Here is a 14,309-nt window from a genome sequence, read left to right as displayed (position 1 = left end):
ACAAGTGTGATGTAAAGGGCACCTACAGAACCCACACCCAACAATTAGAGAACAAGAGCTTTAAAGGACGTTGGACCAGTGGAGAGTTCGCCGTGTGCTGATGGGGCAAAGTGACCAGGCAAAGAGAGGCCCTCCACAGGTGGTGTACCATATCGCCCTTATACGAATGATCTAAGTCCGACCCTTTGCTGCCTAACAGGAGCTTGTTAGAGAACAAACAGCAGAATACTTCTCTCAGTTTTCTCTACCGCAAGGGGGAGAATGCCCAGACTGTGCGAGTACCCGTTCTGGAGCTGAGGTGGAAGAAGGAGAACCATGGGCAACTAGTAGCATTTATTTCCTTATTCCCAAATAAGACTCGTTCCTAAAATTTTTGAGTGTCTGTTAATCACACCTATAGTGGAAAGAATGAAAATACACTGTGTTTAATTCTAACTCAGGAGTCATTCTGTAATAGCTAGTCAGCATTTAAGAACTCTTTACTGTCCAGTTTAAGGGCAGGCGGAATGAAAGTGACACGTCCTTTTGCTATGTTAAAATCATTTCCTTACAGGGCAAATATGGCAAGTCCCATCCTTTGCTTAATTCTTCTAGAATGCCAGCACGGGTTAATCCAATAATGCTGGGGTTCATGCAATGAGCAGACAATCAATCAGATGTTGAACCCTGAAATACCTTCAGAGGCCAGGCAGGTAAATTCAGAGGGCAGAAGAGAGCGGGAGCAGCTGGGGGCGGCTGCCATGGGGGCACAGACTTGTCAGAGATATCAATCTTTCAGAAGGAAACAGAATCTAGATTTTTATGTAAAATCCAAATTTTAAATTTTGGCACTTTAATATAAACATTTAAGATACCATACAGGGCAAATAAAACATGTCTTCGGGTCAGATCCAGTGTGGACCACTTTCAAGTTCTGCTGCAAACTAACAGACATGAAGAATTTTAGATTTGGAAGGGACCTGAGTGGACTTTTAAGTCTATTATTTTCTAAATGTGTTTGTGTGTGTGTGTGTGTGTGTGTGTTTTGCCAAAGAAGATTTTCTTTAAATAAGAGATTACAAAGAAGCCCGATATATTAAATAAATAAAAGCACAGCTGCTCCGGCTGAAAAGGAAGCCCTCCCCCGGAGAGACCTCTCACTGCTCCCCTCCCCTGCCAGTGACCTCAAAGCATTTCCAGAGATCACAGTCTGAAAACCACTGACCTAATCCAGACCTTCAGGTTAAAAGTGAGAAAACAGAATCCAACTGCTTTTTGAAGTTGTTACTGAAGTCCCCAAATCTAACCTGAATTAGAATTTCAGTGCCCTTACTCCTGTTTAATGCTCCTTTTACCAACACTAGAGCTACTGATAACAAATCAGAGTTGCACTTGCCATAAACTAGGCACTGTGGTTTTTCATGTGCCAATTCTTTTACAACAATCCTCTGTGAGAGATGTTCTTATCTTCACCCTGCAGATGAGGACACCGAGGCTCTATGAGCAACTTTCATCGAGCGTCCTAAGTAGTAAGCGGCAACCAGGATGTGAACGTGCGTCTATACGACTCCAGAGTATGTCCTCTTTAACTCTGACACTACCCTACCACCCAACTCTCCCTGAAAACTACCCTTCCCCAAACCACAAGATGGGCAAGAAGGCCAATAAGGATGAAGGGGAAAACAGATATCCAAAGAGGGCTGGTAAACTTCTACATGAAACGAAAGTCTTCAGTTTGAAAAATAAATGTTCACAGTACACATAATCCAAGAGTGTAACACCTCAAACTCTGTTTATCACATTTCAGATGACACATGTACCTCCTGATGCAGGTGGTTTATTAAAACAAATAATTATAGAATAAGAGCACTTCAAATAATGGGTAGTCAGCCTGTTATTGAACTCATCCCAATCGAGTGAAAACAACAAACAGAACGAGCATATTTCCCCAATCATTTGAACTAAAAAACTTGATAGGAATCACTTATGGTTTTCCACAAAATGTCCTGTGTTTCTCAGAAACCAAGCCCTGAGATGGAAAAACTTCTAACTTGGCTCATGTGACATTTCTTATGTCCATAATCTTATACTCTGAATTCCATCCTATTATTAAACTAGTATTTCTATTTAGCAGGACAAGTGCTATGTAAATATGTGAATTTAGCAAAGATTCGAAGCTCCTAGTCTGATCAGTCTGCTCCCTTTCTTCCCCCCTTAGTAACATACTTCCTTCAAGTCTCTCAGTAAGTAACCTTCATGCTGTCACTTGTGAATTTCTCCTTTTCAAATTTCATTCTCAAAGAAGGCTCAGAAACTCATCAGGTAACCAACCACAACATAAAATATCAATGCTTTTGAGATTCTACTATTCAATAGTAACTAAAATAGTCCAGCTGGGACTCCTGGGTGGCTCAGTCAGTTAGGCGTCTGCCTTCGGCTCAGGCCATGATCTCACAGTCCTGAGCCCCAATTGGGCTCCTTGCTCGGCAGGGAGGCTGCTTCTCCCTCTGCCTGCAGCTCCCCCGGCTTGAGCTCGCACTCTCTCTCTCCCTCTGACAAATAAATAAAATCGTTAAAAAATAAAATAAGATAAAATAAAATAGTCCAGAGGCGCCTGGGTGGCTCAGTCATTAAGCGTCTGCCTTCGGCTCAGGTCATGATCCTAGGGTCCTGGGATCGAGCCCCATATCGGACTCCCTGCTCGGCGGGAAGCCTGCTTCTCCCTCTCCCACTCCCCCTGCTTGTGTTTCCTCTCTCACTGTGTCTCTGTCAAATAAATAAATAAAATCTTTAAAAATAAAAAAATAAAATAAAACAGTCAGCTGATTATAGTTTTAACATTCAGAGAAATTAAACGTAGCCTCCTTTAAGGAAATGGTTAGCCCCTGGCAGAAATCCTGTGGTAGTTACTATTAGTACTAGCAGGGATGAGGAAGAAGTGGGCAATTAAGAAGGCAACTGATGCCTCCATTCTCAAATATAACCAGAGTCAAACTATGATAAATAGACAATAAGAACCAAAATATGCAAAGTATTTTATATAATCCTTTGTCAGAAAAAATGCCAGTGTTCCAATTCCGGCTCTAGCCGTGTCATGAACTAACTACTCCTGCCCACCTGTGGCAGATCATTTTCCGTGTTGGAGTCTCAGACCATCCATCAGTAAAATGAGACTGACGAATTGCCAGATAAAATGTCTAAGGACATTTTATGACTCAGAAAGTTTACAAAGAAGGTAACAAAGACTTGAGTAGCAGAGCTGGACATAAATTTCTAAACAACTGTAGGCACTACAATGAAATTTCCTCCTTGATAGGTAATCCTGTCTTGCGCTGAACTCTGGAGTGAAGGCTTATCATTTCCATCTGCCCAGCAGCCCTATTTTGGGAATCCCAAAGTAGGTGAGATGCTACAGAAGCTTAAGGACAGGTGCAGGGGTGCGACCTGACAATAAACACATAGGCACGTAATCTAAGCGTAGCCATTTGGGTGCTCCAAGGATTGTGATTCTTGGGGAGAAGGCTGTGCAAAAGAACAGATCCACTCAGATTATTTAAGGCATCGATAAGGCCCACAGTGCCAAAATAAATATCCAGGGACAATGGTCTAATAAGTGTCCAATGGCCTTGGCACTGGCAACAGACTGATCCTATGGTATGATCTTAGCTGTGTCCTGGTTCCCTCTGCTCCTCTCTCTATTCTGAACCTGGTTCTCCAGTCTCCCCAGCGATTCAAGAAGCTATCCAATATCCGTCCATTTTCTGCTTAAGTTAGTCAAAGTTGGTTTCTATTGTTTGCAGCCAAGAAGACTGACTGGTACAGCAATTATATAAAGAATGGGTTGGAAGTGACCTCGGTGAGACAGGAGGAATCCTAGAACTGGTGTTCTGGCCTAACTGGGGCCAAGAGCAGTGAACACTCTGCCAGCACTTGGGAGATGCAAATCTGGCAACCCATGGTATGTAGTAGGAAACCAGCTAATTGCATTTTCCTTGTAATCACTTAAATTCCCCGAATGTCTTAAGATGATGTGCCCAGTAAAGGTAAGGCTGAGTGGCTACTGCCAGAGAAGCCAAAGATCGTATGGAAAGCATGAGGTATTCAAGCACTGTGGGCTGAGGTGTGAGCTTCTAGAGACACTGTTTAGCTTAGGAAAACAGTGACAAACTGGCATCCCTCAATTCTTGGTTCAAGGAGTGGAATGAAATACAAAGATTAAAAGGATTTAAGGTTTAAGAAGTTGAAAACTAAATGCAGTTTGATCCCGCAGGTTGCCAAATTATATTTTGGTTAAATCTGCTTCTCTTTCAAATAAGAGATAAAGAGATATTGTGATCTGGAAGCAGTGGGACCCCCAGATCTGAAGTGGGGGTACAAGACAAGGTTCAGAGTACTCACACAGAGCTCTCTGAACCTGAAGACCTTGGAGCAGACTCTCATCCCTTGTCTGTTGGGGCAGGTGCTCCTCATCTGAAAGATCTGCTTTGTCAGAAGAAAAGAAATAGCCTCACACCACATCTCAACCACTCTTCAACGTCTCAACCTATAAGCAGAGTTCTACCACAGCATGCCCTAGGAGGGTCAAGTCAAAATCAAATCTGGAAAAGAGGACTATACATTACTTGTAAGACAATGTTCACGGGCGCCTGGGTGGCTCAGTTGGTTAAGCGACTGCCTTCGGCTCAGGTCATGATCCCGGAGTCCCGGGATCGAGTCCCGCATCGGGCTCTCTGCTCGGCAGGGAGTCTGCTTCTCCCTCTCCCGCTCCCCCCTCTTGTGCTCTTTCTCTCTCTCACTCTCTCTCTCAAATAAATAAATAAAATCTTTAAAAAAAAAAAAAGACAATGTTCACTATATTGGTTTCTGAGTGTGCTGGATTAAGGAAGAAAGAACAGAATTTTAGACAGGGCTCAAATACACTGATACGGGTGTATTCATTCTCGATTCAATGAGCTAGTTTCAGAAATTGGGCTTCTGGAGGTCAGATGATAAATGGGCTCATGACAGGGGCTTGGTGGGACCCCAAAGGCAACCCATTGTAATTTCCCAAGTCCATGCATGCATACTTCAAATAGCTGTATTTAGCAACAGCACAATCACCATACGGCTTCCTGGATAAACATTATTATGGTAGAAGAGGCCAAATGAAAACCACTAGAAATCTCCCTCTACCATGGTAGAAAATCAAAAGCAATACTACAAGTTGGGGTGGGGGGCACTTTCAGGGACTAATAACACCACTGAAAACATATTTAGGGGTGTAATTCTTAGCACCTGTCCACTTTAACTCTCCAGCACAACCAAATATGTTATTAATAGATTGTCTCAAGCAACCTTAATCCAATGGCTAAGATGCTTTTCCAGATGTGCTCTCTATTAGAGCAAATCAGTACAGTCTTGGCACCTCATACGCAGGCCAGTGTTAATCTGGCCAATGCTTTTTGCTTCCAAAAGCCATTTACTTTCATCTAGGAAGGACGGCAACACATCCTTCCCCACTTGCCTTAGCGCAGTGGTTCTCAGAGTGGTCCCTGAGTAAGCAGCAGCAGCATCGCGAGGGAACTTGTTAGCAGTGCAAACTCCCCATCCCACCCCAGCCTACAGATTCAGGTGGGGGCAGTGATCTGTGTTTTAACAGGCCCTTCAGATGGTTCTCATGCACACCAAAGTTTGAGAAGCACCACCTTAGAGTAACATCAGCTCTTCATCTCTGTGCCTCAATTTCATCGTCAAAGACTCTAACCGTATTGCTGCTTCACAGGACATCGCACTGGCCCACCATATTTAGGACATAAAGCTGCCATAGATATATTCCGATGAGGAGATTAACCTTAAATAAACAAAAGGGCCTTCTACCTTGGTTTTGCTAGTAGTTCCTGGTAGAGATTAGATACAACTATGGGACACCTACACATAACCACTGGACGCTACCTCTCACGAACTGAGTATTATCTCAGTTAACTCACCAACTCATGACATCAGGTATACCCAGCAGCATTCCATCTTCAAGTGCCCTAGCGGATATTTAAGACACGGGAAAGCAGCACGAGCGAATTGTGTACCCTCTCTGAGAGTCTGCTTCTGCCATATTACCATCTTTTTCCTTAAAACACACCAGCTAGCTGCCCATGCCATGACTTGACAATGGAAGGAATCATAATGTAAGCCTGGAGTTGGTGACGCTGTAAGATCCTCAAGAGAAAGTCTGGGTTAGAATTTTCTAGAGAGCGATCAAAAGAAGAAAGATACTTTGATTTTTTAAAAATACACAAAGCTACCCCACCCCAGAGCAGAGTGGTGCTGTGCCAGTATCCGAGCTACGCCTTGACTCCCTCAGTACTAAACTAAAAGAGCATATATAAGCATCTGTCACTTTGCTGAAACATGAATCCCACATGGAAGCAAGGAAGCAAGCCCTTTACTACTGCACAAGACTGCGTGCCGCAAAATATCTGATTCTCAGCTCGGGATCTGTGCTTTCTGCTTATGGGGACATACACAGTAATTCTCAAAAAGTGTTAAAAGCTTTATTCCTTATTTTAAAAAAGCACCAAAACAAAGTCAACTTCTAGTGATGGTAATGAAAATTAGGGTGAAGTGAAGAAGTCTAAAAAATAATTGAGGAAAAAAAAGTGATAGGCCTTAGCTAGACAACAGAGTCACTTAAGATCTAAAGGGGTCTTTATTTATTTTTTAAAAAGATTTTATTTATTTATTTGAGAGAGAGAGCGCGTGCGTGCGAGAGAGCACAAGCGGTGGAGAGGAAGAAGCAAGGTGCCCACCGAGCAGGAAGCCCGACGTGGGGCTCGATCCCAGGACCCCGGGATCATGACCTGAGCTGAAGGCAGACGCTTTAGCGACTGAGCCACCCAGGCACACCTAAAGGGGTCCTTATATGTTTACACCTCAGAGAGTAAATACCGTTAAAGTGGCTACAGAGATCTCAAGTAAATTCTAGGAGATTATTAACAGACAACGATACAAGAAAGTGATGCAAACTTTGTCACTTATTTTCATGAATGTGACCAATATCAGGCAAGTGAGCTTCTTTAAATAATACAAACCAGAGCCTGGAATACAAGAGAAGAAAAAGCAGGAATTGCACTATTTCCACAATGGAATACTTGTTATTTTTAAAATAGTTCTTAACAGGCAGCATTATAAATCTTAAATTATTTCTCCAAAAGACTGTTTATTTTGGAAATTAGACAAATATACACAATAACTGGTTGATACTACAAAAGAATCTGTCCAGTAAAGAGCCAACTTTTTAATTTAAAACTTGTAACTTGGAAAAACTCTAATTCCAGGGAAACTACACATTCAGGTACACATTCAACAAATATTAATGAATGAATACATGACAAATATACAAACCAGAGTAATAAGGCTTCATTATCTACATGTCACATTCTCAAGGAAAGGAAATAACCACAACACAACAGTCTTCTCACGGTCTGAAAGAACCATGTCTCTTTGTGGACAGGCTTTCCTGAAGGCATAACTAGTAATGTCCTAGATTGTGGAATATCAAGGAATGGCCCTGTAGGGACCTTGTGCCTATCAGCTCAGTCTCCCAGGAGAAGTACTGTTCTCTGTTCACATACATGTCTAACCCTGATTCTGCAGACGCAGAATAGTCATGGTACTTTCTTACTACCGATGTGGGAAACAAAGGTAAAAGAAAAATTAAATTTCCTTACTACTTACAGCCCACTGACAAGTCCTTAAACAGGCAGAGTGACATTCCTCTAGGAACTCCTGCCTTGATGTTAATACTTCGCTAAGTGCAAAAGGCAATCTTAGCCCGACCCCCAGGATCCTGTAAGTCTACTTTAACATAAAAATTTCTTTGGAAACTTCCTTTTCTCTACCTCCCCCCAGATACATGTTGGCAATCATCCTCCAAGCATATGACCTGCTGAAATATATCTGAAGAGTCTCATGACTGAGTTTTTACCAAAGAGTAATAAATGACCTTTTCCTAACAATAGCTAGCCCTGCTCTGGATCCTTGTTTCCAAAATACCTGGGAGGCTTAGGCTATCCCTAACCCCCTCCCAACTTGAAAGTATAAAATGAGCCATTCCTCATGACCCAATGCAGCTCTTTCTACACTCCTGTCCCCGTGCTTTAACAAAACAACCTTTTTCCATCAAAGACGTCTCAAGAATTCTTTCTTGGCCCTTGGCTCTGAACCCTAACAACTTTCCTACATCACTACTATAACACAGTATCACAAAGGAAGTTGTTTGTGAGTTCTACATTTAAAATACAAAGGTAGCCACTAATCACACACGGATTTGGAACACATTTCAATATCTGTTTCATTTTGAAAGACTCAACAACTTACTTTCAGAATAGTTACAGCTATATTCAGAAAGTCTTTCCTGAAAAACAAAAGTTATCACACTAAATATTTTCTTTCCTTCTATATGGAGATGTTAAGAGTAGAGAATAAGGAGGAAATGAAGGGGCCCACTAGACTCTTCTAAAAGCAGGAAAGTGAAAATGTTTAAAAATCACTGCCTAGCAGAAATAGGTTTTTTTCCTTAGAAGTTTGTTTATACAGTTTCTCTCCATTCCTTTATTTTTAATTGGATAGAGAGACATTTTAGTGGTGCATATTAACAGGTGGAAAGGAAAAGAGTTTTTTTTTGGCTTACTTCCCTTTAGACTGTTCAAAAGTGGAAGGGCCACATGCTGTTCCAAACACAATACATGACTTTGCTTTTGCCTAGACCTCCATGAAGGCGATTCAAAAAGAAAAATACAATATTCCTGTTTCCATTTTCCCTAGATCAGTCTCAGCTCTTTCTGGACAAAATCAGTCTCTCCAGGGACATCAACCTCACAATTTGGGAAACAATGCTCTAGATACGAAACAAAAAGGAACACAATGGAAACCCAGAAGCCATTTGTTTTTCTACTCGGGAGAGTGAGGCAGCACAACACCCTTTTCGTTACCAAGCCGAGTTACTACTCAGAATTGTAAATTCACTCTTTGAAATACAAATGACTTCAGCTTCCAATAAACAAAAGAAAAAACTAAAGTCCCTCATTTCAAGCAATCTCTGAAACAAAACCGAAGAACCAGAATATCCCAGTCAGTGGTCTGTGATAAATTTGGCCTAAGAAAAATTTATGTAGAAAGTAAATAACATACAGCTCAGGTAACATATTAACAAGAATGAACAATAATGTTTACTTATTACATACTGTGTGTGTATAATCCTTAAGAACACTTTCAAATACCTTAAACCAGGTCGAGCAAACTACAGCCTGTGGGCCAAAAAATGACCCACTGCCTGTTTTTGTAAATAAACTTTTACTGAAAACACATCCACACTCATTTGTTTACATATTGTTTATGGCTGTTTTGCTACAATTGCAGAGTTGAATAGCTGTGACAGAGCCTGTATGGTCTGCAAAGCCAAAAATACTTATTATTTGGTCCTTTACATAAAGTTTGCATTCCTTGCTCTAAACCAATGGGTCTCAAACTTTAACGTTCATAAGAAACACTTAGACAGCTTGTTAAAACACAGCCTCCTGGGCTCTAGCTTCACAGATCATGATTCATTAGGTTGGGATTGGGGGTGGGGGGGGAGTCCATGAACGTGCATTTCTGACAAGCTCACAAGCTGCTGGTCTATGAACTCGACTTTGAGAACCACTGTTCTAAACCATCTCCTGTAATCACAGATGAGCAAGGACAACAGATGCTATAAATTCTATTACTATAAAACAGGATAGCCCTCATACAAAATGGAAACTAAGGCGTAAAAGAGGAGATAGATCTGTTGACATAGGGAATTCTTGATAGCTAAGAAAGCACAACTGGTTGCTGTAATCAGCTGATAATTCTTCAGCCCCTCATCCTAACATTAAGTCATAGTGAACACTGGAAATTCAACAGGGACCAGCAGGAACGGAAGGCAGCGGGTCAGAAGTGTAAAACACAATCTGTTCTTTAGAGAAGTTATGAAGCGCTTTTTTTTAGTAAAAGCCAGGCTATGTGCAATTATGATTTAGTATTTGACTACAGTACAATGTTTGAAAAAAAACTGAGACATGTGGTTTATAATACAATGAGCCAATCAAAAGATGAATTCTTTCACTCCATATAAATGGTTAAAGAGAACAATCTTTTTTTTTTTTTTTAAAAAGATTTTATTTATTTATTTGACAGAGAGACACAGCGAGAGAGGGAACACAAGCAGGGGGGGTGGGAGAGGGAGAAGCAGGATCCCCGCGGAGCAGGGAGCCCAATGCGGGGGCTCAATCCCAGGACGCTGGGATCATGACCTGAACCGAAGACAGACACTTAACAACTGAGCCAACCAGGCGCCCCCAAAATCTTTTAACATTTATTTTTTTTTGAGAGAGAGCACATGTGAGCAGGGGGAGGGGCAGAGAGAAAGGGAGACAAGTAGACTCCCTGCTGAGCAGGGAGCCCTGCAGTGGGGCTAGATTCTAGGACCCAGAGATCATGACCTGAGCTGAAACCAAGAGTTGGATGCTTAACCGACTGAGCCACCCAGGTGCCCCCAAAATAAGATTCTTTAAATAAATTCTAAGAAACATGTATCATGCTAATATGGGAAAGAATATAGAGGATGTCAACTAATACACTTCATTAGAACTAGGCTCAGGTAGATCCAAAGTGGGTGATATGCAAACCACCTAAAAATATCAGAGTTTCTTTCACTTGAATACTGCAGATGATAGAGATGGAAAGTAAAGATTTGGAGGTAAAATTCTCTTTGCTGATTTATTAGAACAGGAAACACCACCTTTTCTTTATTCAGCTTTTACTGTGCATCTACAATGCTCTGAGGCACTGTACTAGGCACTGGGAAAAAAATGAATAAACACCAGCCTTACTCTCAACACACCTGCAATCTAATGAGAACCACATAAATAACTGCAATACAGCATAATAAGTATAAGAACCATTGTATATTTTAAGTACTATCAGAGTATAGAAAGTGAGCGGCTTACATATGCTTGGGAGAAAGGTGAAAGAAGGCCTCAATGAGCAGAGTTACTGCTTTAACTGAGACCTGCAGAAACGGAGCATGTGAACGATAGGTAGAGAGCCTAGGAAGCAATGCATACAATGTGTACAAAGGTACAGAAGTGAGAGAGAGTAATATGCATGTGAGTTCTACAAAGAGGTCAGTCTGGCTGAAGCAGAGTGTGTAACGTCTAAAGGGACAAGTGGGGAAGCTGGACAGGAAGGCAAGGTCCCATATGAAGAGACTGGGCTGTCATGCTAGAGTTAGATCTATTCTTCTAGCTCTAGGGAAATGGTGAAAAATGTTACCCCCAAAGTGGACTGTGTGGATTTTTTTTTTAAGATTTTATTTATTTATTTGACAGAGAGAGCGAGAGAGAAAGCACAAGCAGGGGGAGCAGGAGAAGGAGAGGGAGAAGCAGACTCCCCACTGACCAGGGAACCCGATGCAGGGCTCCATCCCAGGACCCCGGGATCATGACCTGAGCCAAAGGCAGACCCTCAACCATCTGAGCCACCCAGGCGCCCCTGGATTTTCGTTTTAATAAAATCACTTTGACATCACCAGAGAGGAGCAACTGGTGAAAACTGTTGAGAGCCATGTAAAAACTGTTGAGAGGAGACTTGGTATTCATGGCACAGATGAGAAGGAGAAAGAGAGGTAGGTCTGAATAGGGGTTAAAAAAAAAAGTACCAAAATTCCCAGTTTAATTTTTATAGAAATTTTATAGAAATGAAATTTGCATGGGGCGCCTGGGTGGCTCAGTTGGTTAAGCAACTGCCTTCGGCTCAGGTCATGATCCTGGGGTCCCAGGATCGAGTTCCGCATCAGGATCCCTGCTTAGCGGGGAATCTGCTTCTCCTTCTGAGCCTCCCCACACTCGTGCTCTCTCTCTCAAATAAATAAAATCTTAAAAAAAAAAAAAAAAATGTCCATCACCCAGCCACCCCATCCCTCCCAAAGCTCTGCTATTTTAGACCTGAATCTACAAATGAGGTAGTCGAAAAACTATTCAACTAAACAACAGTGGAAGACTTTTGAATGCACAAAATCAAATCTAATCACTTTTTAAATTAGTATCTACATTAAAATTGTAGGAGTTTCATCTCTTAGCAACGTTCTGAGGGGGGAAAAGCCTTTACCACCCCTGGACATTTCTTCCGGAGAAAAACTACAAAAATCTTTGTCTTCTTCCCTTCATGAGACTTCTTATCAATCTGACAGATCTGTTCAGGAGGGCAGGTTCCCGTCTCCACAGGTAACTCTTCCCACACATCCCTGGCAATCTGCATATCTCTAAACCAGAGGCAGGTAACTGAGGTACCTAAGGCCATCTTTAGTGCCACTCTGCTCCTCCCCAGACATGTGCTTTCTTTTAACAGGTATCTTAGAAAGAGTACTTAAGTGCCTCGCTTAAAAAAAAGTCCCTTTTTAGCGAAACACTACAGCCCCCAAATCTTCCAGTAATGGATTTATTTCAGAAAACCTGGGCCAGGTGAACATTACAAGTACTTATGAAAATATAGGGATGTAGTTCAAGCACTTCTAGTCCAAGCAATATAGGATACATGTGCAATGAATTAGGAAAAATTCAGAATTCACATTTCCAGAGCAATTACCATAATTGATTCAGGGAAGTAAAATATTTGCTAGGTGCAAGATATTTCAAAATCATCACTACGTCTCATATAAAATAAACCCTACCTTAAGCAAATCCACTAACAAGGGCCACAAAACCACACAAAACCTAAGTTAATAGGGGAAATTAATTTTCAAAAGGATGTATTCAAAATATGAAGTTGTGCACAACTTAAAGGAATCCCTTACTGTGTTTAAAAAAAAAAAAAAAAGTCACATTTATAGTTTATTCCAGAGCAGAACATAAACTATTTCTCTATCAATGTATGAAGAAATACCTCCATTTTCACAGCAGCTGTACTCTGGTCATAATGCCTCATCAAATTAGGGAAAAATGTCATGTTGTAGGTCATTTTCATACATCTGGGAACAGTAATTGGTTCACAGGTGAAAAGACTGTGCCCTCTTATGAAGGGGAGAAAAACACATGTCCACAAAAATGTCAACATTTCCATTTTCTTCAAATTCCTGGTTTTACCACATGGCTGGGATTAATCGCTCTTTTCATCCTCAGATTTCCATCCAAAAATAAAATGTTCAAATTCCTCTTTCATTATTTTGCCATTTTGAAGGAAGCTCTTTTCCTGAAATGAGTTCTGGGTCAATTACTGTAAAAACAACCAAGAGAGGGCATCTGCAACATTTGTCATAAACTCAAATGCAGACATCAAAGTGCAGAGTTAAGATTTTCACCCTGGGTAACTAACACTGGAAAAAGGACGGAAAATTCCGTCCTTTGGAGATACTCTTCCACCTGCTTTGGCACAGAATACAGAATTTGCTGAGGAAGTCTCATCTCTAGGGAACTGATGATAGAACGTTTGTGCTGTCTGGAACAGATGGTAAAAGGGGGGGCAGAGGATGAGTGGGGTGCAGGAAAAAAAAAATCATGCTAGGTTTGGGAATAAGTTAAAAAGCATTAATAGAATTGTAAAATCTAAGGGCCCCTGTTGGGTATCTGATTACGCACGAGAAAACTTGAGTCCCGGGGAAATTCCTTAAGACCTAGTGAGTTCCTCAACTCTTTAAGGACTCCAAAGAGCCAGTTTCTGGGGCAGTCTCTGGGAGATAGACTTTCCTGCTTTTCAAAGGGCCAACTAGGGGGAGACGTCTAGGATTCCTCCCGGAGGAGCGAAATTAGCTCTCACCGGCCGGGGCGAGGAGTGACCCCGCCGAAAGGGAAAAGGAACAAAGCTGGACCGGGAGGGTGACGGATGTCTGGGGGAGGAAAGTCTGTGGGCCCTGAGTCGCGACGAACCGCACCCCGCACCCCAACACCCCCGCCCCCGCCCGGTGCCAGGCTTCCAGCGCCTGGCACGGTAACTCGCCCCACACCCCCGCACCTGCCCCGGGGCCTAGAGCCGGGCAGTAGCGTCCCGGCCCGGCTGGGCGGCGCGGGGTCCCGGCCCGGTCCTTCAGGAGCTGGCCCCAACTTCTGCGGAAACTCCGGCCTGCGCGGCCTGTCCCGCCGCCGCCGCCGCCGCCGGCCCCGCACCTGTGGCTCCCAGCCCGCCGCGCGCCCCCGAGGCCCACCCGCTCGCCCCGGGACCCACCGGGCCGCGGCCGCGCGCCCAGCCGGCCCGAGGAGCCTCACCTCCCTCCGGTCCTCGTCCAGTCGGCCGTCCGCCCACCGCGACCTGAGACGGCGGCTCCGGGAAGCGTCCGGAACTCC

At 42.8% G+C, this 14,309-nt stretch overlaps 1 protein-coding gene across 3 annotated transcripts in view; it reads right to left on the bottom strand.

Moving 5' to 3' along the window:
- Positions 1-14,309, bottom strand: part of FZD6 (frizzled class receptor 6) — a 38,556-nt gene extending 24,247 nt beyond the window's left edge. For all 3 annotated transcript variants that reach the window (XM_021688290.1, XM_021688292.1, XM_021688291.1), the window contains exons 1-2: positions 14,232-14,309; positions 12,916-13,245 (exon numbers count right to left, since the gene is read on the bottom strand). In XM_021688290.1, coding sequence (XP_021543965.1) covers positions 12,916-13,092 — 177 coding nt within the window. In that variant the 5' untranslated portion in view covers positions 13,093-13,245; positions 14,232-14,309. The remainder of the gene's footprint in view (positions 1-12,915; positions 13,246-14,231) is intronic.

This window comes from Neomonachus schauinslandi, chromosome 4 (assembly GCF_002201575.2).
Source record: "Neomonachus schauinslandi chromosome 4, ASM220157v2, whole genome shotgun sequence".
NCBI classification, from domain to species: domain Eukaryota; kingdom Metazoa; phylum Chordata; class Mammalia; order Carnivora; family Phocidae; genus Neomonachus; species Neomonachus schauinslandi.
Note: the sequence above shows the minus strand (reverse complement) of the source record. Positions and strands in the feature narration are given on the sequence as shown.